Source organism: Anabrus simplex, chromosome 2, assembly GCF_040414725.1.
Source record: "Anabrus simplex isolate iqAnaSimp1 chromosome 2, ASM4041472v1, whole genome shotgun sequence".
Classification (NCBI taxonomy): Eukaryota; Metazoa; Arthropoda; class Insecta; order Orthoptera; family Tettigoniidae; genus Anabrus; species Anabrus simplex.
Genome location: NC_090266.1, coordinates 701,403,746 through 701,431,526, shown reverse-complemented (window position 1 = coordinate 701,431,526; position 27,781 = coordinate 701,403,746). Strand labels below are relative to the sequence as shown.

General features: G+C 38.7%; 1 protein-coding gene across 2 annotated transcripts; it reads left to right on the top strand.

The window, feature by feature from the left end:
• Positions 1 to 977: 977 nt before the first annotated feature.
• Positions 978 to 27,411, top strand: Arl6 (ADP ribosylation factor-like 6). Of its 2 annotated transcripts, none has more exons than XM_067139370.2 (3): positions 978 to 1,122; positions 18,964 to 19,156; positions 26,027 to 27,411. In XM_067139370.2, the coding sequence occupies exons 2-3, from the start codon at positions 18,979 to 18,981 to the stop codon at positions 26,413 to 26,415; spliced, it is 567 nt and encodes a 188-aa protein (XP_066995471.1). In that variant the 5' UTR covers positions 978 to 1,122; positions 18,964 to 18,978; the 3' UTR covers positions 26,416 to 27,411. The 2 variants fall into 2 exon arrangements, with proteins under 2 accessions (XP_066995471.1, XP_066995470.1); XM_067139369.2 differs by having other exon boundaries at positions 978 to 1,127.
• Positions 27,412 to 27,781: the final 370 nt, after the last annotated feature.

Below are 27,781 nucleotides of genomic sequence, written 5' to 3'. Positions count from 1 at the left end.
TAAGGTGGCAGCAATGAGGTTTATTGCCGTGAAGATGGCAGCAGTGAGGTTAGCGATGCTCTATTGTCCTTAAATGTGAAGTTAGGGTCCGGCAAAATGACAGCTGTCAAGAAAGCAGGTGGCTTTGTTTACAAACAAGAGCACGTGGTCGTGACGTCACGGTCACTTGGTATGCTGTGTCAGCACACGAAGTTTTAAAATCCACGCTCACGTAGTTTGAACTTGTCAAAAGCACGTAGATTTTTAATTCCGCGCTCTACGTCGTTAAGAACAGCACTAAAAATAGTAGCAGCAGTAAGAATAGCGATGTTTAAAAATCCCACGAGCATAACAGCAATAAAAATAGCGATGTTTAAAAGCGTGTATCCATCATCTATCGATTATGCATGCATCGACTATCGTACTAAACTTATTCTGCTAGAGTGTACAACGATCGTATGTGGGCGCTGTACCTTAGCATGGCCAATATGCACTAACTTAACAACGCAGACGTGATTGGTTACTCTCCGTTCCCTTTGGTTAAAAAGTTAGGGGAAAGGAATTCAGCTAAATCACGAATTGTAGCCACACTACTAAAGAAATGTTTTTCATGGAATAGGGTGCCATAACAGTTCCGAAACCAGTAGCTAGTTTGATAGTTGCATCATTAGTTGGTCTTCCACTTAGTGGTTTTGGTGTCGAATATTGCGTGAAGGAATAATTAAAATTATGGTTCTCATGCATAAGTATCTACGTTGTCCAGCGCCTGCAGACAAATCGCATATCCCACTTCTAACTTGACTGTTTAATTACTTCACAATATAATTAACTGTTGTTTTATGTCTCCGGTGTTTTTGATGTGTTTGTAATCATGCCTATTCGTAGTTGTTAAAATGTACTCCAGAGCATAAACAATTAGAGAAGGTACAAAACGATAACCCGCGTGTTAGTTTTACATTCTCTTTGTATTGCAAATAAAATAACGAATAAAGATGAAAATCTTTCGGAGGACTGTTCTCTTGAGTTGTCTGTTTTGACACGATTGTCGTGTAATAGAAGCAGTAATGAAGTTACTAATTATTATGTGCTATTAAAATTGGCACACATTACGCAAGTTGATGCTTAAGCCGAAACCAATTTAGAGTTAGGTAACAAATTTACACTACAGCACGAGCACTAGCATGTACTGTTTTATGCACAGGTACACTCACACTTCGCTTTATTAAAACCATGTAGGCTTTCACCAGAGATATTTGTTACAGATGACTTTTTTCATTTCCCCCCCGTAATATTCGTTTGCTGTAATCACCTTCCCCTTATTTTTGTTCGTTATGCTGCAAGTCGAATGAGCCAGTATCAATCCACAGCGGAACTCCAGTCTGTTGTGATTATCTAGTACATATAATGACTTTTTATGCTTGTAATTCTCTGATAGGCCATCAGGCCGGTGGCTGGTTGGATACCCAAATAGCACCACCAAAGGTTATGCGGTTATAGGAAAACCACAAGAACAGGTGGGGGTGCTAATCAAGATAAATGGTGCCTCAGCTAGCCATTGCTTTCCTCACCGGAGCACAACCACCCGTATGTTTGCACCTTTCGTAACATCCAGACGCACAAGTGGTCTAATGTCATTGCTCAGCACCTTATCTCGAAAATTGACAACTACCTTCCATACTGTCACAGCCTTAAATGGGACAAAAAAACAAACAAAATATTTATACGCACTATAAAATAATATCTTCTCAAGACATAAAAAGGATATCTTGACTGTTATGTAAACACGTTGTTTTATGATAAGCACTCAATATAGCAGTCACTTCCAAAATTAATACCGATAATAATAATAATAATAATAATAATAATAATAATAATAATAATAATAATAATAATAATAATGTTATTTGCTTTACGTCCCACTAATTACTTTTACGATTTTCGGAGACAACTTGGTGCCGAAATTTAGCCCTGCAGGAGTTCTTGTACATGCCAGTAAATCAATTGACATATTTGAGCACCTTCAAATACCACCAGACTGACCAGGATCGAGCTTGCCAAGTGGGAGGCAGAAGGCCAGCGCCTCAACCATTTGAGACACTCAGCCTGGCACTTCCAACATTCGGCCGTCTAAAATTCCAAATAAATAGCACCTTCTACGAACACAGAACATTCAATACCTAGTATTTTGCACCGTATCCCTTTCGGGATATGACCTCTCTCAAGCTTTTTGGAATGTTTGAAATTAGTTTTCATGTGTCGTCAGTCTGAATATGAACTCATTCCTTAAATTCTTCTTTCTAGCTCACTCTTGGAACTCACAGGTGTTCTGTGCAGTTTTTCAGTTTAGGTCAGAGATTTTTGATTGGGTTGAGGTCTGAGCTCTGGGGAGGTGTTTCAATTACTTTGGAACGGTTGTACAACACCCAGCTTTGAACAATTAAAGATCTGTATTTTGATTATTGTCCTTATAAAATGTAAAACTCCCTCTGATCACCAATTTGCAGTTTTGTGCAGATTTCCTTTCAAAATGCATTTGAAACCATTCTTTCTTCATAATGCCATCAATTCAGAAAATTTCTCCCACTCCACCTAAATACGTGCAGCCCTAGATCATAACGATGCTGCCACCATGTTTGACTGTGGGCTATACTTCTATGTTTTCTACCTCTTCATTTGGGTTCCACCAAACGCATACCTTGTCATCAGAGTTGAAAACATTAAATTTGTTCTCGTTGGCCAAAACTATATCATTCTACCAAGATGTCATTATTACCATAATCTTTGGAAAACTGCATCACTTCTTTCTGTTTACTTCACTAGCAAAGGCTTCTTTCTGTCAGCTCTACTGCTGCATCCTTCATTCCTCATAATTTGAGGAACTGTTTAAGAATGGACCTTCTTACCACAATTCTTGAATAGCTTAGCTGCTAATTTAAAAGCACTACGTCTGGGATATTTCTTTATCTTCATAATCAATATATATTATGCTTGCTCAGTGATTTTCTTGGGCTGACAGTTTTGAGGAATTGACTCCAGCATTTCTTCCTTGTGAATGTTCTTGTATCTCCTGTTTTGTTCCTTGACGTATTAAGAAGCTTGCTTATTTGCTTTGAGACATCCCCTTATCATGATGGAATATTATCAGTTGATGTTGCTCAAACGTGATATCCTTTCCTTTTCCACCCATATTACCGGCAGTCTGCAACAGCACATCTACACCAACATGTACAGAGAACTGTACTTAAATGAGGCGACAGCCCTGTAAGTGGTAAACACATGGTGTGGCCGAATATTAATGTGATGCACTTCAAAATTACATGGTATTAATTTTTTTTACTACCTACAGAAGTCTGACAGTTTTCAGTATACATATTTGTGGCATTTCTGCACATCCATCTTTTGTGACCTATCTCATATTTATTCCTCTTTTCAGAGTTTGATAACGCCAGTAACAGAAAAAGAGCATCTTAGGTCAAATATTAATGAGAGTCACTGCAAGTTATGAGAATTGCCAGAACCAGCTTTGAATGGTTGTTACTACCTCATTCTTCATTTATGAGAATACACAATGTCTTGAGCTATAATGGATATTGAACCAGGCATCATCTCTAAATTTTCCCCCTGCGGTTGCAATTCCAGTCCCAGCCGAATGTTGTAAAGTTTTAAAAACAAAAAAATCCTCTGTTCTGAGTCTCAGTTGTTATGTGGTTCATCTTGAGGCACATAATTAAACACAACTACAGCCTGTTTAACAAGTGAAATGGCTCTATTTAGTAGCTGTTGTATGATCCTTTTCAAGACTTTTCTAGTTACTCCAGGATAATGTCAGAGGCAGATCATCTGGCCTTGTATATCACAATCCTTTATCATGTTTCCAAGTACAGTAAAGAACTTTTATTTGCTCTGGTAATTTGAAACTTACCTCTTGGATTGTGACCAGTGAGGACCAACAATTTTATTTTGTGCCCCAGCACTTTCAAGAAAACAATTATGTATCCTAATGAAGGCATCACAATTAAATTCATTTTAAATTGTAATGGTACAGAGAGAATTAATTAGACCCAGAATATTGAAGCAATAAGACCTGTATTTATCCACTGACAGAATATTTCATATTTTACCTTTCATTATATTGTTGCGCTACTTTTCACAGCAATATTGCAGAGATATGTACTGAAGTACACAGTAAGTCATGGAGATCTCTAATGTCATTTTGTGATGGTCTAGTTATGGCATATTGTAACAGTTGCTGTAGATTCCCGATGTTTTCTGATGATAAAGGTTGCCATCTTACAATTCCACATATACACACTATGGGTGACAAGTTTATGAAACTAGACCGACCAAGAAATAGTCTCTGCATTACAGAAGCAAGCTAGAGACTTGTAATAGTATGTGGGAATATGCTACCTTGTTAAATACGGCCCCTTGTACACGTGTCAAGAATCATAACACATGTTTTCTCTCTTACATATTTTAATGAAGGGCAATGATCAATAGCTCTCCACACCAAGGCCTCACAGGTGTGAACAGTGTGTAATAAATCACTGAAACATGTATTTGATCATTTCCTAGTTCTTTTGTAAACTCTAACACACCATGATTCAATGTTATCAGCAATTTGTTACTCTTCAGAGGCCATCAAAGTTCCCCAGGCATTATACCATTCCAAATTAACTTACAAATTAATGATGAGTTATAATGAAAAGGTATCAAAATGGAATCCAGCTTCTAGAGGTATCCTTCATAAATGTAGTTTGATACTGGATGATACAGAAAAGCTGCCTCCATTCTTTAGATGATGATAAAGGCTGCCATCTCAGAGTCCTGCTTACACAAACTATAGGTGACAAGTTTAGGAAACTAGACTGACCAAGAAATAGTAACTTTTTCCGTGGTTTCCTGTTTTCACATCAGGCGAACGCTGGGGCTGAACCTTCATTAAGGCAATGGCCACTTCCTTCTCACTCCTAGGCCATAAAACTTATCTGTGTTGGTATGATGTAAAGCAAATACAGTAGTAGTAGAAGTAGTCACTGTCATCAGAGTCCTTTACCACTAACCTACTGAACAAACTTCTCTATTAGAGGTTATTCCGTGCACCTTGTTTCCTTGTTAAGATAGCAAGATGCACAATGCCCATCAGTAACATTCCCTTCTTAACAGTGACGTACTATCATCGTCGTCATTGTTTACTAAAGGCTATGCCTTAGTGTTGCAATCAACTTTATCTATTCACTGCCAGCATCTTTATCTCATCTTAGGAGCTGCAGTTCGTTTGTATCAGCAACGTTGTTGACATACGAAAATCTTGGATGATCTCTTCCCTTTCTTCCAAGAACTGTCCCTTCCATGACGTTGAAAATGAAACTGTTGTATCACATTAAGTGGCCAAACAATTTCACCTTCTTTCTTTTTTTTTTTTCTCTGATGAGACTTCTTTTTTCATTTACTAGCACCATGGTGTTACTTTTTCTTTCACTCCAGCTTGCTTGGTTTAATCTTCTCCAAAACCACATCTCAGCTGCTTTTTATATGTCCTTTTTTTGTCTTCCCAGGGTCCATCTTTAACTCCCATAGGTTAGTACACTCTGCATATACGAATCCTGGTCTCAAGACTTGATTAATAAATTCATTTTATTTTGAAATGCATTCTTAGACATAGCTATCCTCATTTTAACCTCCCACATGCTTCGGTTCTGGGACATAAAAATTACCTTCACATAGACAGATTTGAGTGCATTTAATAATTTATAATATTTCATTATTGAAAACAGATGATGATAAAGGCTGCCATCTCAGAGTCCTGCTTACACAAACTATAGGTGACAAGTTTAGGAAACTAGACTGACCAAGAAATAGTAACTTTTTCCGTGGTTTCCTGTTTTCACATCAGGCGAACGCTGGGGCTGAACCTTAATTAAGGCAATGGCCACTTCCTTCTCACTCCTAGGCCATAAGACTTATCTGTGTTGGTATGATGTAAAGCAAATACAGTAGTAGTAGAAGTAGTCACTGTCATCAGAGGCCTTTACCACTAACCTACTGAACAAACTTCTCTATTAGAGGTTATTCCGTGCACCTTGTTTCCTTGTTAAGATAGCAAGATGCACAATGCCCATCAGTAACATTCCCTTCTTAACAGTGACGTACTATCATCGTCGTCATTGTTTACTAAAGGCTATGCCTTAGTGTTGCAATCAACTTTATCTATTCACTGCCAGCATCTTTATCTCATCTTAGGAGCTGCAGTTCGTTTGTATCAGCAACGTTGTTGCCATACAAAAGTCTTGGATGATCTCTTCCCTTTCTTCCAAGAACTGTCCCTTCCATGACGTTGAAAATGAAACTGTTGTATCACATTAAGTGGCCAAACAATTTCACCTTCTTTTTTTTTATTTCTCTGATGAGACTTCTTTTTCATTTACTAGCACCATGGTGTTACTTTTTCTTTCACTCCAGCTTGCTTGGTTTAATCTTCTCCAAAACCACATCTCAGCTGCTTTTTATATGTCCTTTTTTTGTCTTCCCAGGGTCCATCTTTAACTCCCATAGGTTAGTACACTCTGCATATACGAATCCTGGTCTCAAGACTTGATTAATAAATTCATTTTATTTTGAAATGCTTTCTTAGACATAACTATCCTCATTTTAACCTCCCACATGCTTCGGTTCTGGGACATAAAAATTACCTTTACATAGACAGATTTGAGTGCATTTAATAATTTATAATATTTCATTATTGAAAACAGAGAATACGAGACAGATCAAATATAAACAGGAGTTTTAAAAATGTATTGCATCAACCAAAAAAAATAGACATATAGAGATCACTTTTCTACATAGTGTCCTGCCTTTGATATACATTTTTCTCCATCAGATTGGTAAGTTTTTGATGCCACCCTGATAGAAAGAAGAAGGACATGTGCAGAGCAAGTTGTGCACAAACTTTTTTCCACTTGCATCATCATCAAACCGCTGTCCTCCTAGGACTTGTTTGAGTGCTCCACACAAATGGTAGTCGCAGGGCGATAAATCTGGACTGTACAGAGGGTGTTCCAGAGGTGTCCAGGTTTTTCCCGCATTAAACCGGCAGTATGCAGCCTTGCATTGTCATGGAGAAGAATGACGTTTCGGATAGGGTGCCGGCATCGGTTGTTGCAATACGCAGCTTTTGCTTCATCCAAAAGGTGATAGTACTAGGCTGCATTAATTGCCCTATGTTCGTGAAGAAAATCTACCAGCAAAATGCCCGTGGAGTCCCAGTAAATGATTGCAAGCACTTTTCCAGCAGATGGGCAGGTTTTGACCTTGACTGGACCTGCTTTATCTCTTTGCTGCCACTCCATGCTTGCTTGCTTTGACTCTGAGGTGTAATGATGCAGCCAGGTTTCATCACAAGTCGCAATATGATGCAAGATATCCTCTCCTTCCTCCTTGTAGCAACGCAGGAGTCTCTGACAAACTTCCTGGTGTAAAGATTTTGGTTCCTGGTTGAGAAGACGAGGAACCCACCTAGCAGACAATTTTCTGAAATGAAGTTCATCTCAGATGATGGTTTGAACACTTCTGTAACTTATTCCTATGGCTAAAACAATCTGCAAAATTTTTATTTGCCGATCTTCACCAATAATATCACAAATTGCAACAATGTTGTCTGCAGTGATGCTGTCCACGGTCTCCTTTCATGAGGTTCATTTTCCACAGCTTCTCTTCCTGCCACAAAGTTTTTAGCCCACTCATACACTCGAGTCTGCGAAAGTGTTCCTGCCCCAAACTGTGTATGGAGCCGTCTCAAAATTTTGGATGGTTTGGTGCACTCTTTTGCAAGAAATTTTATAATGATGCATTGCGCAATAGATGTGTGCATCTCTTGCTCACTCATGGCGTACTGTAGCAGCCTAGCTCTCCACCATCGTTCGTGCGTGCAAACCCCTTCTCCAGACATCCCCACAATATCCAGGCAAAGCCCCGCCTCAGAATTATTACTAACAGCAGCGGTACATTCAAATTCCCATTTATATTTGATCCACCTTTGTACATTTCCCTTCCTAACAAACAGGGCAAATAGGTATCCCAACAGAACTACCTGTTCAAAAAAACGTTCTGTCCCATTCAAAATGGGATATCTGTTCACTTTATATCATAAGGAAGTAATTTGACTTTTCATACACATAAAATTTCAAAACAAGTGGATGTAGGATAGAAATATAATGTTAGAATCTACTACAACGATGACTACACTGCATCTGGAATATTTAACATTGCTACACAATCCCTTTTACAAATGTATTTAATTTAAATGGAGTTTGTAAGCAATTTATTTTGTCCCCTTGTCAAGCTTAACCCTCTATTGCATACTGTTGCCAGTAGGCAACAAATAACTTTCCACCTGTGTAAATGGATAAATATTATAGACAGAGGTAGTTTTACGGCACACCTTCAACTGTTCAGTCAATTAAACACATATCCCAGTGATGCCTTGTTGTTTTTTTTTTTACATAACATAAGACAAAACAGCCTTACAGCCAAAGGTACTCCTTCCACCCCGTCAACATCCACGCGAACCAACCACCGTTTATTTTACGTGGACCCTCCCCATCATATTACCACAGGCTTCAGGAGTACATCTGGCTCAACCTCAAAGACATTACCAACCTATGGTCAGTGGAAAATCGTATATATATTCAAATATGGCAATCCACATCACATACAAGTGTTAAGCTATTAGGCCCAGTTAAGAAATGCTGGTATATCTAAACCACTGAGCGTATGTTGAACATTAAAGCTTGAAATTTTCTTCACCAAACAGAAATGAAAAATAATTCATGCAGTAGAGGGTTAAACCACAAACAAGAATGGAGAGACAGGCCTGCAAGCCTTACCTCATCATCATCATCATCATCATCATCATCATCTGTTTACCCTCCAGGGTCGGCTTTTCCCTTGGACACAGCGAGGGATCCCACCTCTACCGCCTCAAGGGCAGTGTCCTGGAGCTTCAGACTCTTGATCGGGGATACAACTGGGGAGAATGACCAGTACCTCGCCCAGGCGGCCTCACCTGCTATGCTGAACAGGGGCCTTGTGGAGGGATGGGAAGATTGGAAGGGATAGGCAAGGAAGAGGGAAGGAAGCGGCCGTGGCCTTATGTTAGGTACCATACCGGCATTCGCCTGGAGGAGAAGTGGGAAACCATGGAAAACCACTTCCAGGATGGCTGAGGTGGGAATCGAACCCACCTCTACTCAATTGACCTCCCGAGGCTGAGTGGACCCCGTTCTAGCCCTCATACCACTTTTCAAATTTCGTGGCAGAGCTGGGAATCGAACCCGGGCCTCCAGGGGTGGCAGCTAATCATGCTAACCACTACACCACAGAGGCGGACCTCACCTCATCATACCTCAGTGAAATTTCTTGGGCATACTACTGGCAGGCCACAAAATCACTGTCTTATGATGCAATTTATGTTGATTTTAAATGGTTAAGTCACCATATGATAGGGGAGTGATGAGTGGTATGGTATTAACTCCTTCATAGAGTATCCATTAGTGCTATTAGCTGCCATTCTTGGAGGCCCAGGTTTGATTCCTGGTCCTGATAGATCCTAAAGAGTGACAGGGGTTTGTTTGGAATGTGCTTGAAAAGATACTTACTGCTCACCTCCATTGGAGGTGTACCTGGACAGAGCCATGTCACTTGAGGAATAAGAGGACACAAAGTTACTTATGGTACTTCTTTTTTATCTAGTATGTCTCTCTTTCTCATCTGTTTTCTAACCTATATATATTCATATAATTTCTTGAAAGAAATGTTATTCTTTACAAAAACAATAAATAACAGAGAATTCTGGTCTCTACAAGACATAAATTGTAGAGTATTCAGCGAACATAAAAATAATTGGTTTCACAAACCAGTTCATCTCTGCTGTGTAATGGTTAACGGTATTATCTTCTGTCCTTAAAGGCCTGGGTTTTATTTCCGGTACTGCAGAGATTTAAGTTTGGCAAGACAGCTGGTATGCAGTGGAAAAGGAAAATGCAGCTAACCTCCGTTGGGAGAGAGTGCCTGGACAAAGCCACACCACCTCGAAGAATATGAGGACATAATTTTAATTTTTTCAGCCCCATGGAGTAGGGGCTGCAACCCTGCCCGTAACCTGGAGGCCTCCGTTTCAGTTCCTGGCTGGTCTAAGGATTTTAATTCTGGATTGAGGGCTGGAACATGGTTCACTCAGACTTGTATGACTGACTGGGGAGCTAGCTGATACAAGAGACAATGAATCTGATCATAGAAGTCGAGCATTGTGGCTGAGGATGTCTTTATGCTGTCCACGTTGTACTCCTGTATATGTAGGTCAACTGGCTGAGCAGCAGTCATCTTGACAGGCCAAGGCCCATAACTCTGTATGGACCACAAGATTTCTAGGGAAACAGATTCGTTAAAATAACTGTATTTGCCAATAATATGTTCATAGGTACTCACATTTTCCAAGAAAAGCTAGGGTTATATAACCCTGTATATGAGAGGGTAAATTATTAAGTAGATGTACTTTAAGTAACAAATTTTATTTTACAACTTCAATTACACATTGTCTGCCACCATAGCATAATGATTAACACTATTAGCTGCTGTCCTCTGAGGCCAAAGTTTGATTCCCAGTACTGCTAGAGATTTAAGAAAGCCTGGATGGCTTATACATGGTTAAATTTGTTACATGCAGCTCATCTCCATGTGGATGTGCACATGAAAAGAGCTGCACCATCTCGGGAGGAGGACATGAGTTTGTGTACACTTCTGATGTTGCAAATAACAAATTTCATGACAATTTCACTTCTTTTGTGTAACAATCAGCACTCTTAGCTACCATCCTTGTGGGGAAGGGTGTTGCTTTCTTTGAGTTCCAATACTGCCAAGAATTTAAAATTGGCAGGTTGGGCTGGTATGTGTCCAGCACCTCTATTGAGTATATGGCTGAACAGGACGAGAATACTAATTTACATTTGTCCAGCTTCTTGGCTTAATGGTTAGCATAGTGGCCTTTGGTTCAGAGGGCCCTGGGTTTCAGTTCCAGCAGGGTCAGAGCTCTTAATCATAAATGATTGATTCCTTTGGCTCGCAAGCTGGGTGTTTGTGCTGTCCCCAACATCCCTGCAATTCATAAACTGCACACAACTCTTTTCCTCCACCACAATAACACACAGTTTGCTATACATGGCAGATGCCACCCACTCTCATCTGGAGGTCTGCCTTGCAAGGACTGGACCAGCCTAGCAATAGCTGCATGAAAAAGAAATGACAAAAAATACATTACAAAAATTTTGTATGTATATACTGAAACAAATGTACTTTTCTTTTAAGTGCTAGTGCCCACCATAGAGATTGCTTTCTGTGTCAATAATAATAATAATAATAATAATAATAATAATACCCGTGTCCGTGCCCGGTCAGCTTGCGTGGGGGTCTAGCTCTGAACTGAGTAGGAGTTAGGCATAACTCTATGTAAGACACTGGGGTGGGGGCCCTCAACCCTGACACAGCGCGTCCGAATGGCTGATAGGGAAAGTTCCTGTAGATATGCAGGGCAGGTGTGAATAAGGCGTAGCCAAATAAGCACCTGCGGATCAACTGAGGGAACAAGGAAAATGGTCAACGGCTTCGACGGCATAAGAGGATTCATCCCGATGGCGGAGAGGGCGGAAGAACTGACTGAAATCCACTTCGCGTCTGACTTGCAGCAAGCGGCAAAGTGGTCAGCGTCTGTTCACCAGAGGGTGCGGCTGGAAATGTATGTTCTGGAACTATCCACTCCAGTCCTATGAAACTGGACTACGGTCCAATACTTGGATAATCAAGTACCATGAGGCATGGCAGAAAACAAATTTGTACCCCAGGTGGTAACCAATCCACTGCTGACAATAGCAGCACAACCAGACTATCGGATTCTGGGGAGTCTGGCTGGACACGCAAACAGAGGGAGTCGGAGACCTCTGGCCAATTTCGCCCAAACAGCAAAACATTTTTGGGAACACTGAACATAAATTCTCTCTTGCGGGCAGGGAAGTTGTACGAACTAGAGCAAACCCTAAATGATCAAAAAATAGAAATACTGGCACTCCAAGAAACGAGGCTGACTGACGAACACGCAATGGATTTCGGGAACTACAGACTCTTCAAAAGTAAAACAGACAAACGGATTCTCAAAAACACACCCCATTTAGGAGTTGCTTTTGCAGTCAAGAAGAGCATACTTAACTCAGTAACAGGTGTGAAATGTGTAAACAATAGGCTAATGACAGTCACCCTAAAGTGTGCAAACAAATCATACACACTGATCAATGCACATATGCCAGTCAATGAAGACAATAAAACAGATCGCGAGAAGGTAGACAAATCCTGGGAAATACTAGAAGAAACAGCATCAAAAATTCCTCAAAACCACGTCAAAATTCTGTTAGGTGATTTCAATGCTCAGCTAGGCAAGGAAAGGAAATACAGGAAAACAGTTGGAAAATTCCCAGCACATAAATGGACGAACCAAAATGGACGGAGATTAGTCGAATTCTGCAGGGCATTCAACCTTAAAGTCATGTCGACTCACTTCAGGAAGAAACCTTCTAAACAAATGACATGGAGATCACCCAACTCCCTCTTGGGCGAGTTTCAAATTGACCACGTGGCAATTTCGTACCCAAACCACAGAGAAATTATGAATGTCCAAGTAAGGAAGGGTGCAAACATAGACTCAGACCACTATCTGACAAGAGTCAAACTACAGTTGATACCCCAAAGGTTCAGAAGAAGGAAGCAAATAATTCCGAAATTTGATACTAGTCAGATCCAGCCATCTCTCACTGAAGAATTAGAGAAAAAGCAGTCCAACAATTGGCAGCAACTCAAGACCAAACTAACTGAAACAGCACAAACACTGATTCCTCTGCAGAAAAGAAAAAAACACCCTTGGTGGAACGCAGACTGTGAACAAGCCATCCAATCCCAGCAGAATGCATACAATAAGTGGAACAGCAAAAAGACCGATAAGAATCACAAAATGTTTTTGGCAGTTAGGAAAGAGGCAGTGAAATTAATCCGACAGACCAAAAGGAAATTCGAGAAAGATCAACTACTAGAAATTGAAAAGGACTTAGAAAAAAACCACACACAAAACTTCTACAAGAACTTCAAAACAAAGCTAACAGGGTATCAGCCACAAAACCTTTGCTTTAAGAAAGTAAATGGGCAATTTGCACTGAACAATCAAGAAAACTGCACCAAACTTGCAAGGTATTTTGAAGAACTGCTTAACTGCCCAGAGCCAACACAAAAATTTCCACCGCAGGAACCTGACTTCATAAACCCAAATTCAGTACCACCGGATGAGGAAGAAATTACCAGACAGATAAAACGACTTAAAATGAATAAAGCTGCAGGTGAGGATGGGATCATAGCAGAAATTCTCAAATCAGCAGGCCCAAATACTATAAAAGAATTCACCGGTATCATCCAAGAGATTTGGGAAACAGAACAAATTCCAGAAGATTGGAAAAGTGCACTAATTCATCCTTTACATAAGAAAGGAGACAGAACAGACGTAAATAACTACAGAGGAATCTCATTGGTATCTGTTGCCTACAAAATTTTATCTCAGTGCCTTCTCAATAGAGCCCAACAGCAACTAGAACCAAAAATTGGAGAATATCAAGCAGGTTTCAGACCAGGCCGTTCATGTCCAGAGAAAATTTTGAACCTAAAGTTAATCCTAAGGCATCAGAGAATTTGTAGCAAAAATGTAGTTTGTACTTTTGTTGATTTCAAAAAGGCCTATGATTCAGTTGATCATCAATCACTGTTTCAGATATTAAAAGAACAGGGTCTAGACCGGAAAACACTCGCAATTGTAAAAGAGACATTGACAGACACAAAATCTAAGGTTAAATTCATGGGGGAAATCTCAGACCCTTTTCCGATCAAAACAGGAGTAAGACAGGGAGATGGGCTCTCTCCACTACTCTTCAACTGCGTCCTTGAAAAGGTAATACAGGAATGGTGCAAACAGAAGTCTGTCCTCAAGATTGACCAACCAATCACTCTTGGTAGGGGCAAATTAGCAGTAGACTGCCTGGCATTTGCGGACGATCTGGCAATCTTAACTCGTGACGTTTCAACAGCCATAAACCAGATCGAACTCCTGAAAGAAACAGCAGAAAAAGTCGGCCTCCAAATATCGTTTGAAAAAACTGAATACATGACCTGCAGCAAAGAAGCCCCTAAATTCATGGAGACAAAATATGGCAAAATAAAACGGGTCCAGCAATTCAAATATCTCGGTGAAATAATTCAGGAGAATGGAATGGAAACAAAAGCCAATGAAGTTAGATGCCAAAAAATGGAAACTGCGTATAGACTCACACAAAATATCTATAACAAAAAGTGTCTCTCCAAGCATGCAAAACTAAGACACTATAATACAGTTATAAAACCAGAATGCCTCTATGGATCAGAGACACTAATTTTGAACAGGAAAACTGATCTAGAAAATATTCAGAAAAAGGAACGCAAGATCATTAGAAAAATTTTAGGCCCAAAACTCATAGATGAGCAACAATTTTCTAACATTCACAGCGACATCAGAAAACGCAGATTAAGATTCTTTGGACATATAAAAAGGATGAACCCAGATAGACTTACCAAGCAAATAGTTGAATTTTAAGAAAACCGAAGTAAAGCCAAAACGGACACAATAAAATGGATTGGTGAAATTAAAACAGATCTCAAACTGGCAGGAATTACACCTGAAGACATCCAAAGCCGGGTTATCTTTAGAACCAAAGTTCATAAGTGGCAAGTTGACCAAGAGGAAAAACCAAAGAAGAAGACCGGAACAACATGGTCTCAAGAGAAAAAAGAAGCACACAGCAAACGAATGAAGGAAGTGTGGGCACAAAGAAAGGCAAATGCCTGTCTCTAAGTACTTTGCGTAGTCCTAATGAGCTCATTCGCAAAATAAAAAAATAAAATAATACCTGTGTGGGGATTTACTGGTTACCTCCATCGGGCGTGTCCCATTGGAATTGGGGAAGCTCGCTGGCTCTGCCGCCAGCAGATTCAGAGGGTAGTAGGGAAATAAAATACCACCGTGAAAAAAAAAACTGGTCCCTTGCCAGGGTTACGGCAAAGACTGGTAAATGACCAGAAGCCAGAAAACATCTTGAGGCAACCTCTAGGGCTAGAAACCCTAGTTGTAAAAGGATGGGTACCCGTCCAAAGCAAAGTCAAGTCAAAAAGCATGATGGCACAACATTTCAAGAAACATACCCCAGGGGGTAAATCTTCGGATAAATCCCTCATCGTGAACGCCACGGCGCACAAGTCTCGTTCGGATTCTGGGGGAGACTCGACATCATGCAAGAGATGAGTCGGAGCGTCTCGGTGTACCCCTAAGAGTCAAAAACTCAGGCCAAAATCTAAAACTTTTCTAGCAACTTTCAACATAAATTCACTTACACAAACTGGCAAGCTGAAAACCCTCACCAAAGCTCTTCACAAAAATCAGATATCCATAATGGCCCTACAGGAAACAAGGTACCCAGATGAAGAGATTTTTTAATCCGAAGGCTACCGATTTTTCAAGAGCAAAGCGCAAAGTGGAATCTTCAATGGAGCTGTGATGCTTGGAACCGCGTTTGCTGTTAGAACCAAGATCCTTAAATTGGTTGCAAATTTTGAACCTGTGAATGACAGATTGTCTATACTCACAATTAATTGCGCGAACAAAACCTACGCCCTAGTTAACGCACATGCTCCTACAAACGATAAGAACAAGTCTGATCCAGACAAAGTTGATAATTTCTGGGACCTACTCGATGAAAAATTAAACAAAATGCCCAAACACCATGTCAAGCTTCTTTTGGGTGACTTCAATGCCCAACTAGGTCGTGAACAGAAGTACAAGAAAGTTATAGGAAATTACCCTGCTCACAAAAGAACCAATCCCAACGGCAAAAGACTGGTGTCCATTTGCGAAAATCACAACCTGCAGGTCATGTCGACCCACTTTCGCCATCTACCCAGAAAGCAAATGACTTGGCGTTCTCCCGTCCAAGCTCTCGGAGGGTTCCAAATTGATCATGTTGCAATCTCCAGGAGAAACAGCCCTGAGATTATGAATGTCAAGGTAAAGAAAGGCATCAATGTGGCCTCAGATCATTATATGTCTCTTATCAAATTCAAACCAATTCCGCAAACACAAGGAAGACAACCAAACAGATCACACGCTTCGACAATGATAAACTTCGGCAAAGGGTCGAGGAGTTCCAGGAAAAGGCTAGACCAAATGACTGTGATTTTAACAATGCCAAAAGTCTCCTTGTTGAGGCCACCAAAGACATTGCAGAAATCAAGAGAAGCAAAAAGCATGTCTGGTGGAATAGTACCTGTGAATCAGTCCTCCAAGAAAGACTCAATGCGTGGAAACAGTACTATTCTACAAAATCAGAAAATGATTGGGAAACCTACAAAACCCAATGTGCCCAAGCAGCTAGGGTGTTCAGAACTTGGTGAACGAAATGGAATTCAATGGGGAGCTATCAATATTAATAGGGCTTATGGAAGAAAGAAAGTAGAACTGGCTGAGTAAGCAAAGAGGATGCATCTGGATGTGCTAGGAGTAAATGATACTCGGATAAGGGGAGATAACGAGGAAGAGATAGGAAATTATAAAGTGTACATGAAAGGTCTTAAAAAGGGAAGGGCAGGGTGTTAGGTAGGGCTGTTCATCAGGAATACTAATGCATGCAGCATAGTTTCTGTTAGGCACGTAAATGAGCGAATGATGCGGGTAGATTTGGCAGTTGGAGGAATTAGGACGAGAATTGTCTCAGTGTATTCACCATGTGAGGGTGCAGATGAGAATGAAGTTGACAAGTTTTATGAAGCATTGAGTGACATCATAGTGTCAACAGCAAGGATAAGATAGTGCTAATGGGCAATTACAATGCGAGAGTTGGAAAGAGAACTGAAGGATACAAAAGGGTGAACTCATGTCCTCATCCCAAGGTGGTGCAACTCTTTTCAGGCACACCCCAATGGAGGTGAACTGCATGTAACATTTAAACCACATACCAGCCCTCCTGCCTTTCTTAAATTTCTGGCAATACCAGGAATCGAACCCGGGCCCCGGAGGATGGCAGCTAATAACACTAACTGTTACACTACGGAGGCAGACTACAAAAGGGTGATTGGTAAATGTTTGGAAGATATTGAAGCTAATAGGAATGGGAAGCATTTGCTGGACTTATGTGCTAGTATGGGTTTAGCAGTTACAAGTATGTTCTTCAAGCATAAGGCTATTCACCACTGCACATGGGAGGGTAGGGGTACCAGATCTTTAATAGACTATATCATAACTGACTTTGAATTCAGGAAATCCTTTAGGAATGTACAGGTTTTCCAGGTATTTTTCGATGATACAGACCACTATCTGATCTGTAGTGAACTAAATATCTCTAGGGCTAGGATAGAAAAAGTGAAATTTGTCTGCAAATGAATAAGGGTGGAAAATCTCCAGGACAAGGAAATTAGACAGAAGTATATGGATATGGTTAGTGAGAAGTTACAATCAGTGGATATAAGCAGGTTCAGGATATAGAAAGAGAATGGGTGGTGTACAGGGATGCTGTGGTAGAAACAGCTCGGGAATGGGTAGGAAAAACTGTGTGTAGAGATGGGAAAAAGGAAACATCCCGGTGGAATGATGAAGTGAGAGCAGCTTGTAAATGTAAAAAGAAGGCTTGTTAGAAATAGCTCCAAACAAGGGCTGATGCAGACAGGGAATTGTAAATAGATGAAAGAAGCAGAGCGAAACAAATAGTTGTTGAATCCAAAAATAAGTCGTGGGATGATTTTGGTAATAACCTGGAAAGGCTAGGTCAAGCAGCAGGGAAACCTTTCTGGATAGTACAAAAGAAACTTAGAAAGGGAGGAAAAAAGGAAATTAACAGTGTTTTGGATAATTCAGGTGAACTCATAATAGATCCCAGGGAATCACTGGACAGGTGGAGGGAATATTTTGAAAATCTTCTCATCATAAAAGGAAATATTCCTGGTAGAGTCATGAACAACTGACTTTTCTTTGAATGAATATAGGAAATAAAACTGACTGTTTATATCAAGCGCAGTATAAATCAAATAGGAATATCTTGAAAAGATCGATTTTCTTGAGATTATAGCGTTTTATTTTAAATGCTGTACCCAAATCAGTATTTCGCAGAGTAGCAGAGGAGAACTTTGTAATGACAATTGAATGTACTGTTTCCTTTCCTGCAAGGTGTGTTCACTCTCTCACTTCACTGTGACATATGCTTGCTACATAAGGTGCCCACTTTTACATCAGGCCAGCCTGGCCGCACTGGACTAGCCTCAACGAGTGCCCAGCTGAGCACCTCTGCTGTATATATCTGATATATTCATCTGATATGGTACTTCTGGTCTGGTTTTAGCTTTTTCTCATCCTTAATCACTAGAAGATTCTGAGTAGAGAGCTGAGCCACTAATTTTTGAAAATTTATCAAAATCAAATCAAAATCTCTTTATTTGAAAATGAGGTGTCTACCTTGGTGGCAAATGGTTCACTAAAATACATTATTGTCAAGCACTAAATTTTAAATTAACAAGAGAAGAAGAAAATTTTCCTAGAATACAATATTATACAATTTACGCTAACAATTTTTTTTTTAAACACACAACTCATCCTTAATAAATTTATATTGTTTACAAAATTCTACTTATAATATCTCCTGTACTTACAAACATAGTCAACTCATACAGTATGTGGAATTACTTCAAATAATACTATACAACTGGTATAAGATTAAAATTTACATTGCATTTATTTACTTATTTATTTTTTTACCCATTTTGGAACCTAAGTAGCATAGGATACCAAGGAGGCAAATTTTAATATGTTGATATGATGATTGTTTACAGGATTAACAGTTCAGAATGGGGATCTGGGAGAGAATAACAGGGGTGTTTGGAATGCGGAAGAGAGAGGTAAATGTGCTTGTTGTTGGACTAAACAATAGTGGAAAATCTACTGTAATAAATCATTTTAAGAGTGAAGAAGAAAGATCACCTGAAATTGTGGCTACAGTAGGCTTCAACGTGGAAAAGTTCAGAAGTAAGTAGAACTATAGATTTTATACCATTCTAAGCTTATTATTTTGTACCGAGCAAGTTGGCGTGCAGTTAGGGTTGCACAGCTGTGAGCTTGCATTCGGAAGATAGTGGGTTTGAACCCCACTGTCGTCAGTCCTGAAGATGGTTTTCTGTGGTTTTCCATCTTCACACCAGGTACCTTATTTAAGGGCATGGCCACTTCCTTCTCACTCCTATCCCATCGTCGCTATAAGACCTATCTGTGTCGGTGTGACGTAAAGCAAATTGTAAATATGAAAAGTATCATTTGTTTATTATGGATACATGGGTATCAGGGGGACTAGCGAACATCATCAAATATTAGCCTGGCTTCTACATCAATATCACACACACACATCTCAGGTGTTGAAAATTTGGGAGTTGACACAAGGTATCTGGAAAATATTTTGCTGTTCTAATATTTTACTGGAATATGTTTGGTAAACCTCACTGGGAAAATACAGTTAAAATAGCCAACAAAGGTTATGCTATCAAACCTCTCAACTCTGATTTCTCAGCCCTGTAATGAAGTACCGTTTATCATATTGACTGTTGAGAAGAATATTTGCTTTCCTGGGCTGATGAGCTGGAAGTTAGACTCATTAAAACAATAATAATAATATTAATAATAACCACCATTAACATCATAATATTTTTTCCTGAGTTTCCATTGAATGATTTCTACACCTGATGGTTTGATTCCAACATCGATGGGATAACAAAGAACAAGCAAGGTTCCAGCAATAAATATGCAATGGTTTTCCTTCTATTCTTCAATCATAAATATATATATACTAGCAAGATACCCGTGCTTCGCTACGGTATTATACCGAAATTTATAATTGAATGCTTATTGTTTTAGATATATAATCCGCTGAAATTCGCGATCTAACTCGTTTTCTGCGAGAATCCACCAAAATTCCCAATCTGACTCGTTTTCTATTCGATTACGGCACGTTTCCTCCCATTTTTTCAATCTTCCTTTCCAGCAATCGATTTCGTACTTCCCGGGCTAGGCTCAGGTTATTCTCCCGGTCAGTTGGGTCCGTAAATCTTTGCAATCTTTTCCTATAATCATTTTTAATATGGATAAAATCCTTCAGGAGATCCGGCGTGGTGTCTTATTGGGTGCCTTGGCGGCACTGAACCCGCGGCCCGACTGCATTCTTAGTCATTACCCGTCCAGGACCCGTTTCCAGCGCGGTCCGCACATTTGACGACGGTCCGGAACATTATTATTATTATTATTATTATTATTATTATTATTATTATTATTATTATTATTACTATTATATGTTGCTGGAATGGCTGATGACAGGGAAAACCGGAGTATCCGGAGAAAAACCTGTCCTGCCCCCGTTTTGTACAGCACGAATGTCACATGGAGTGACCGGGATTTGAACCACGGAACCCAGCTGTGAGAGGCCGGCGCGCTGCCGCCTGAGCAATGAAGGATCCCTATAAGTACATTAAGAACAGTAAAATCAATTGGTCTCACCTCCTTCTACACCCCATCGCCGTTAAGTTTATTTACCGCCACCCCCCCCCCCCCCAAAAAAAATAATTAAAAGAAGGCTTGTTTCTTTATGTTTAAAGGTGATTCCAAACACCAATGTTCACGTCTATTACCTTCAGTTTTGAGATATAAGTATCCCCATAAAAATAATTTACTTTTTTCACTTCATTTCACACTACCCCCTCCCCTTAAGTGAATTTTCCCGCAAAAAATACTTGTTTCTTTAATAGTAAAGGATCTTCTAAATACCAATTATCACGACTCTTAACTTCTTCAGTTTTTGATTTATGTGTCCTCATGAAAGGAATTCAACTCCTTTACACTCTCGCTCTCCAAGATGGTTTCCCCCCAAAACGCGTTTTCCTTTGTTTTAAAGGAGATCCAAATACGAATTTTCACGTCTGTAACAACTTTAGTTTTTATTAGATGTATGTATTCTCATACAATTAAGTCAATTAATTTTTCAATTCTTTCACCCCCCCCCCCTTCATTGGATTTTCCAAGTATACGTGTTTCTTTACTTTTAAAGCAGATTGCAAATATCAAATTTCACGTCTGTAAGTCTGTAACATCTTCATTTTTGAGATATCAGTAGCCTAATTAAAAGAATTCAACACCATTTTCAGTCACTTTTACCCCCCTCCTGCCAAGTGCTATTTCCAAAAACTAAAAATACACGTTTCTTTATGTTTAATAGAGATAAAAAGATACCATTTTTCACTTCTGTAACATGTTAAGTTTTTTAAGATATACTGTAAAAATTCTCATTTTAAAATTTCACCCTTTTTTAGTTCCCCTTAAGTGGAGTTTCCAAAAACAAATCACCTATGTTTCTTTACATTTACAGGAGATTCCAAACACCCACGTTTTACGCCTGTAACATTTTATGTTTCCAAGATATTCTGTAGATATCGTCTTTCAAAAAATTCACCCCAATTTGTCACTCCTGTTTAACCCCATTAATTGGATTTTCCAAAAACTAAAAAATACGTCTTTCTTTATTTTTAAAGGAGATCCCCTATACAAATTTTCAGTTCTGTAATATCTTTCGTTTCTGAGATATACGTATCCTCATTAAAGGCATTCAACCCATTTTTCACCCTTTTACACCCCTCCTATTTGGATTTACAGGCCTCCACGGTATGCACTAGCCATGCATCTTGGTAGGTATGCTAGGTACCAACTGATGAGCCCAGCCTAGCACACGAGGGCGAAACGCTGGCAACCAGGAATGAGTTAGCTGGAAAATTTATAATGTCCAATAACGGACCATTTATATTGGTATTATAAATTTACTCATTCGGAACAAATATTACAGATTCCCAATGGGAATCAACATCTGTATCAACAAAAGAATACATCTTTCTTTATTTTTAATGGAGATTCGAAATACCAATTTTTACATCTATAAACTTTAAAAGTTTTGAGATATAGATACACTCATTTTTAAAAATCACACCCTTTTCACCCCACTCCCCCAATTAACTGGATTTTCCAAAAACACAAAAATACGTGTTTCTATATTTTTAAAGGAGATCCCAAACACCAATTTTCAGGTCTGTAATATCTTCAGGTTCTGAAATATAAGTAGACTCATGAAAGGCATTGGACCCCTTTTTCAACCTTTTCCACCCTTCCTATTAGGATTTTCCGAAAACAAAATATTCATGTTTCTTTAATTTTAAAGGAGATTCTAAATACCAATTTTCACATCTATAACCAAGTTTGGAGATATAGATACACTCACTTTAAAATATTACCCCTTTTCCCCCCCTTAATTGGATTTTCCAGAAACAAAAAAATATGTGTTTCTTTATTTTTAAAGGAGATCCCAAACACCAATTTTCAGGTCTGTAATATCTTCAGTTTCTGAGATATAAGTAGCATCATTAAAGGCATTCAACCACTTTTTCACCCCTTTTCACTCCTCCTATTGCGATTTTCCGAAAACAAAAAAATACGTGTTTCTTTATTTTTAATGAAGATTGTAAATACCAATTTTTACATCTGCAAACTGTAAAAGTTTGGAGATATAGATTCACTCTTTCACCCTCCCATTAATTGGATTTTCCAAAAACAAAAAAAATACGTGTTTCTTTATTTTTAAAAGAGATCAAAAGTACCAATTTTCAGGTCTGTAATATCTTCAGTTTCTGAGATATAAGTACCGGTATCCTGATTAAAGGCATTCAACCCATTTTTCCCCATTTTCACCCCTCCTATTGGGATTTTCTGAAAATAAAAAAATACGTATTTCTTTATTTTTAAAGAAGATTCTAAATACCAATTTTTACATCTGTAAACTTTTAAAGTTTTGAGATATAGAAACATTCATTTTAAAATTTCATCCCCCCTTTTCACTCCCTTAGCGAAGGAATATCCAAAAATCCTCTCTTAGCGAGCACCTACATCTTAATATCAATATATCCCCAAAATTTCATTTCTTTATGTCCAGTAGTTTTGGCTCGGCGATGATGAATCAGTCAGTCAGTCAGTCAGTCAGGACAAGTTATTTTATATATATAGATTTAATATTGGCTTTATGTCGCACCGACACAGACAGGTCTTATGGTGACAGTGGGATAGGAAAAGCCTAGGAGTGGGAAGGAAGTAGTCGTGGCCATGGCCTTAATTAAGGTACAGCCCCAGCATTTGCCTGGTATGAAAATGGGAAACCACAGAAAACCATCTTCAGGGCTGTCGCCAGTGGGGTTCGAACCCACTATCTCTCGGATGCAAGCCCACAGCTGCACGCCACTAACCACATGGCCAACTCGCCCGGTGTAATAATATATAAATAAATGATAATGTTTTGGTTTTACACCCCACTAACTACTTTTGTGGTTTTTGTAGGTGCTGAAATTTTGTCCCACATGAGTTCTTTTACACGCTGATAAATCTACCAACATGGGCTGGCGTATTTGACCAGTAGTGGCAATTGAGAATAAGATTAGGTGTGGGGGGGAGGGTGCAGAAAAATGTATGGACAACAAAAATTACCCAGGTCTAGTGGATTTAGCGGAGGGGGGAGAGGGTGACGTTGAAATTGAAAAAAAAAAAAAAAAGAAAAGCCATGAAGTGGTAAGTTTTTGATGCGCTCTGAGGGAATTTCGACAGAGACATAAAGGTTGGCAGTCTACCAACTTATGTGTGGTAATAATAGTACTATACAATAAAGGAACAATAATTACGTATGTATTGCAATTAAATAGAAGTATGGCATGATTATACAATTAAACAGTCATTTAGTGTTTGACTACAAAGTAGATACAACTGAACAGACATACTGACCGAGTGAGACTGCCAGACTGACCAATGCACGCGGCAAGCGGGTGACCTTGCAAAAATATACCCTTGTTACCCTTTGTTGCAGAGCATGCTACACATTGCTCCGTGGGTCTCCACTACTTGCTGTGGCGCTGTACAATTCGGTTAGCTATGATGAACCATGTTTTGTGTGTATTTTTGCTAAGTATTTTTCTTAATAATTAAATAAATTAAAGAAAATAATTAGCTGAAAAAAAACAGGGTTTGCACATTTTTTAAATAATTCTAGTTTAAGGTGGCTAAAATAGAAAAAAAAAAAATTTCTGCACAAAGTGGGGGCAAACCCCCCCCCCCCCCACCTCTAATTGTGGCTACTATATTTGACCTCCTCCAAACACCAGCAGACTGAGCCATGTTTGAGCGTACCAACTTGGAGTCAGAAGGGTAGTGCTCTACCATCTTTGCTACTCAGCCCAGCTAAACACAATAATGATGTACTGTACTTCCTGCTGAGATGAGTGCCTCAGACAGTAGAAGCACTGTACATTTGAGCGCAAGTTGGCGGATTTGATCCCAGCTCTGACCGGTGGTATTTGAAGGTGCTCAAATACTCCAGCCTTGTTTTGGTAGATTCACTAACACGTTAAAGGACTCCTGTAGGACAAAACTATGGCACATCAATGTCTCAAAGAAACAAAAAAAAGAAGATAGTGGGACATAAAACCAGTAAAAGTTTTATTACATACTTCCTGCATGAAATCAAATGTTAGATTGATTTTTTTGGTTTCAAATTATTAATATCTAGGTCATCCTCCTTAAAGCACATACTTACATGACTGTATCATAATGAACTGACATCACCCAAGAGTATAGAGTGCCTATTTACAGTTGTCGATGACCTGTTAGGTTGAGAACAATCATTCATTGAATGTATTTCAATATCATCATAAAAAATTATGTTACATAACAATTTACATCAAACTCCCTAAGGTAGGTTACATCTCATGCTTAATGATTGCAGCCCTTGATCAGTTTTATTTTCCAATGAAAAAAATCAAATGGCCTATTGCATTATAAGATGTCATATGTAATTGAAACACGCAAAACTAACCAAAAAAGCAAAGTATAATGCATTAGTCTGAATAGAGAATCCTAGATGATGATATTTCATTGACTTGAATCCTACTCTCCTCCCTACTTGTTATTGTTCAGGACTCAGCCACATAAGTCAATATGGGTGCATAACACATTTTGTACACTATCTCTTTTCACTTCTTTGGTATTTCCTTATTCCAGACAAGGTTTCTTACACTCTGGTAGAATACATTGCCCTGTTGCACCTTCTTGCTAATCTCCATATCCAGCCTTGTACCGTATTCTTCATTAATTCACTTAATTCACTCTTTGGGTATTTGAAACTGTCAACAATTTCAAGGCATTGGCCACCAATTTTCCTCTTTTTCCTCTTGATATCACCATGATCTTGCTTTTTTTCTGTGCTGATTTCCATACCATACCTTTCAATTTTCTCGTTCATTGCATCAAGTTGTTCTTGGATTCTAGTAATACAACTTCAAAAGAAATAGCACTAAACAAACATAAACACCTGGGAACAGATATATCACTGTGCTAAATTTCACTACATTTTCAGTAACCATATTACCAATGCAATAAAATTGTTACTGCATCTTTTGCATAACAATACCATAGTTAAAATCCATTGGTAGCATGCAAGAAAATATTTAACTTTCAATTTGCAAAACTGCATCCTATGTATCTGGACGTTTATCTGACAGTAGTACAGGCCCTAAGTGTTCTAAATTCTGAATTTAATTACATGCTGTAGCCTTCATCTCTATTATGTACAGAATATCCAACCTCCATTTCAGTGCTCAAGGGTAGAGAAGGATGGTCTTTCTAAGAGAAAAATATTCCCTGTATTTACATAAACAAAATTTCTTTTCACTTCATATTTGATCATTTATTTAATATATAATATTTTGAAAAGTAAATGATTCTCAGTTATTTCCTAGTTCTGTTCCTCTAAATATTATATCTTGTCCTTTACAGATCAAAATGTTGGATTCACAGCCTTCGACATGTCTGGTCAAGGACGCTACCGGGACTTGTGGGAACATTACTACAAGGACTGTCAAGGCATCATTTTCGTTGTGGATAGTAGTGACCGTCTGCGACTTGTAGTTGCACGTGAAGAGCTAGAACTGTTACTGCAGCATCCTGACGTGGCTAGCCGTCGAATTCCAGTATTATTTTTTGCCAATAAAATGGATCTTCGAGATGCATTGTCAAGTGTAAAAATTGCTGCTGGTCTTGGTTTGGAGAGAATCTTAGATAAACCTTGGCACATATGTGCTAGTAATGCACTCACTGGTGAAGGCTTGCTTGAAGGTGTTGAATGGCTAACTCAACAAATAAGGGAACTGGTTTATAATAAATGAAATTTAATTTGAATTAATCTCTTCATAGATCACCAAGTATGCCTCTTAATTTCTATGTAATATTTCACTTCATTATAGGTAGTCAGTAAACTAATGTTTCATAGAATAATATTCTGCAAGTTTAATCACAGACTGTAGAAAAAAAATTTACAGGTAAAACAGTCATCATCAGATGATAGAATGCAGTATGGTATGGTATGGTATGGTATGGTATGGTACACTAACTCTTATCAGATAGCTTTGGTGCACTGTTTGTAATGAAGAGCAGTCCATTTAGACTATTTACATGCCAGTTAATTTCCTTGGATTCCCTTTGTACTGAAGTGGTAATTAAATCAAATTGTACAATGACTGATTATGGTCTGATCATTAGTGAGCAGATTCGAGATTCCAGACAAATCATTTTCATGTGGAGTTGAACCAGCAGGATAAAACATATACAAATGGAAGCCTAAATGTGTAAATAAAAAAAATATTAACTGCTAATGGACCAAACAGCATGCGAATAAAAGCATTAATTTTCAAGATTTTACAGTTGCAATTAGTTTTATAAGATAACATCAAACAAAATGATCATCAGGTGAAGAGATACAGTGGTTAAAATCAAACTTAATTGTTGTACTATGAATATCAAACTAAGTAACTGGTCACACACATAATAAAGTTAAATTCCTGAATGTTACTGTCCATTATAAATTGAAGATAAGCATTCATAATCACCTCTACAAGTAACTCAATGTTAATGGCCAGTTTCATGGCAGAAGATGCCCCAATGAGGTAACTTGTTTTTTCTAAAAGTGCAGTGAATTTTGAATTTTGAATAAAAGTTAATTCCACCTGAAACAAGCAAACATTTCTTGGGATGCGGAAACCAATTTGATACTGTGAAACTAACGTATGTAATATGTCAGAAAGTAGACTATCCTTGATAAGCAGCTGGAACAAAGTGAAAATACATCATCTAATGCCTGAAGAAATAAAAGTCTTGAGTTTGAAGTTTGTTATTTGTGTTAATTCTTCTGGTTGAATAGATTTTTGCTGAGAAATTATTTGGCCTTTTATGTTTTGCCTTTTATCATAATTTAAGGACAGGTCTTCAATAAGTAATCAATCTAGCCAGAGTAACTACTAAGTAACTAGACACAACATGACAGCGTAACATCATCTTATCACACCAAAAGCCGTGACAATAATACTCATAAAACAAAAACAGCACTCGCCAAGGTTGCCTCGAACCAAAGAATTAGACAATCAACAATAGCATAAATAAATGAAGGGAGATGTCATGCAATGTCTCTATGCACCAAATTGAGATGATAGAGATAACGGTTACCTCATCAATTACCCTTTTCGTAGTGTACCTTTA

Coding starts and splice junctions, on each gene's coding strand:
- Arl6 (XM_067139370.2), top strand. CDS start 18,979: ATGGGGATCTGGGAGAGAATAACAGGGGTGTTTGGAATGCGGAAGAGA. Junction 19,157..26,026: donor CAACGTGGAAAAGTTCAGAA/GTAAGTAGAACT, acceptor TGTCCTTTACAG/ATCAAAATGTTGGATTCACA.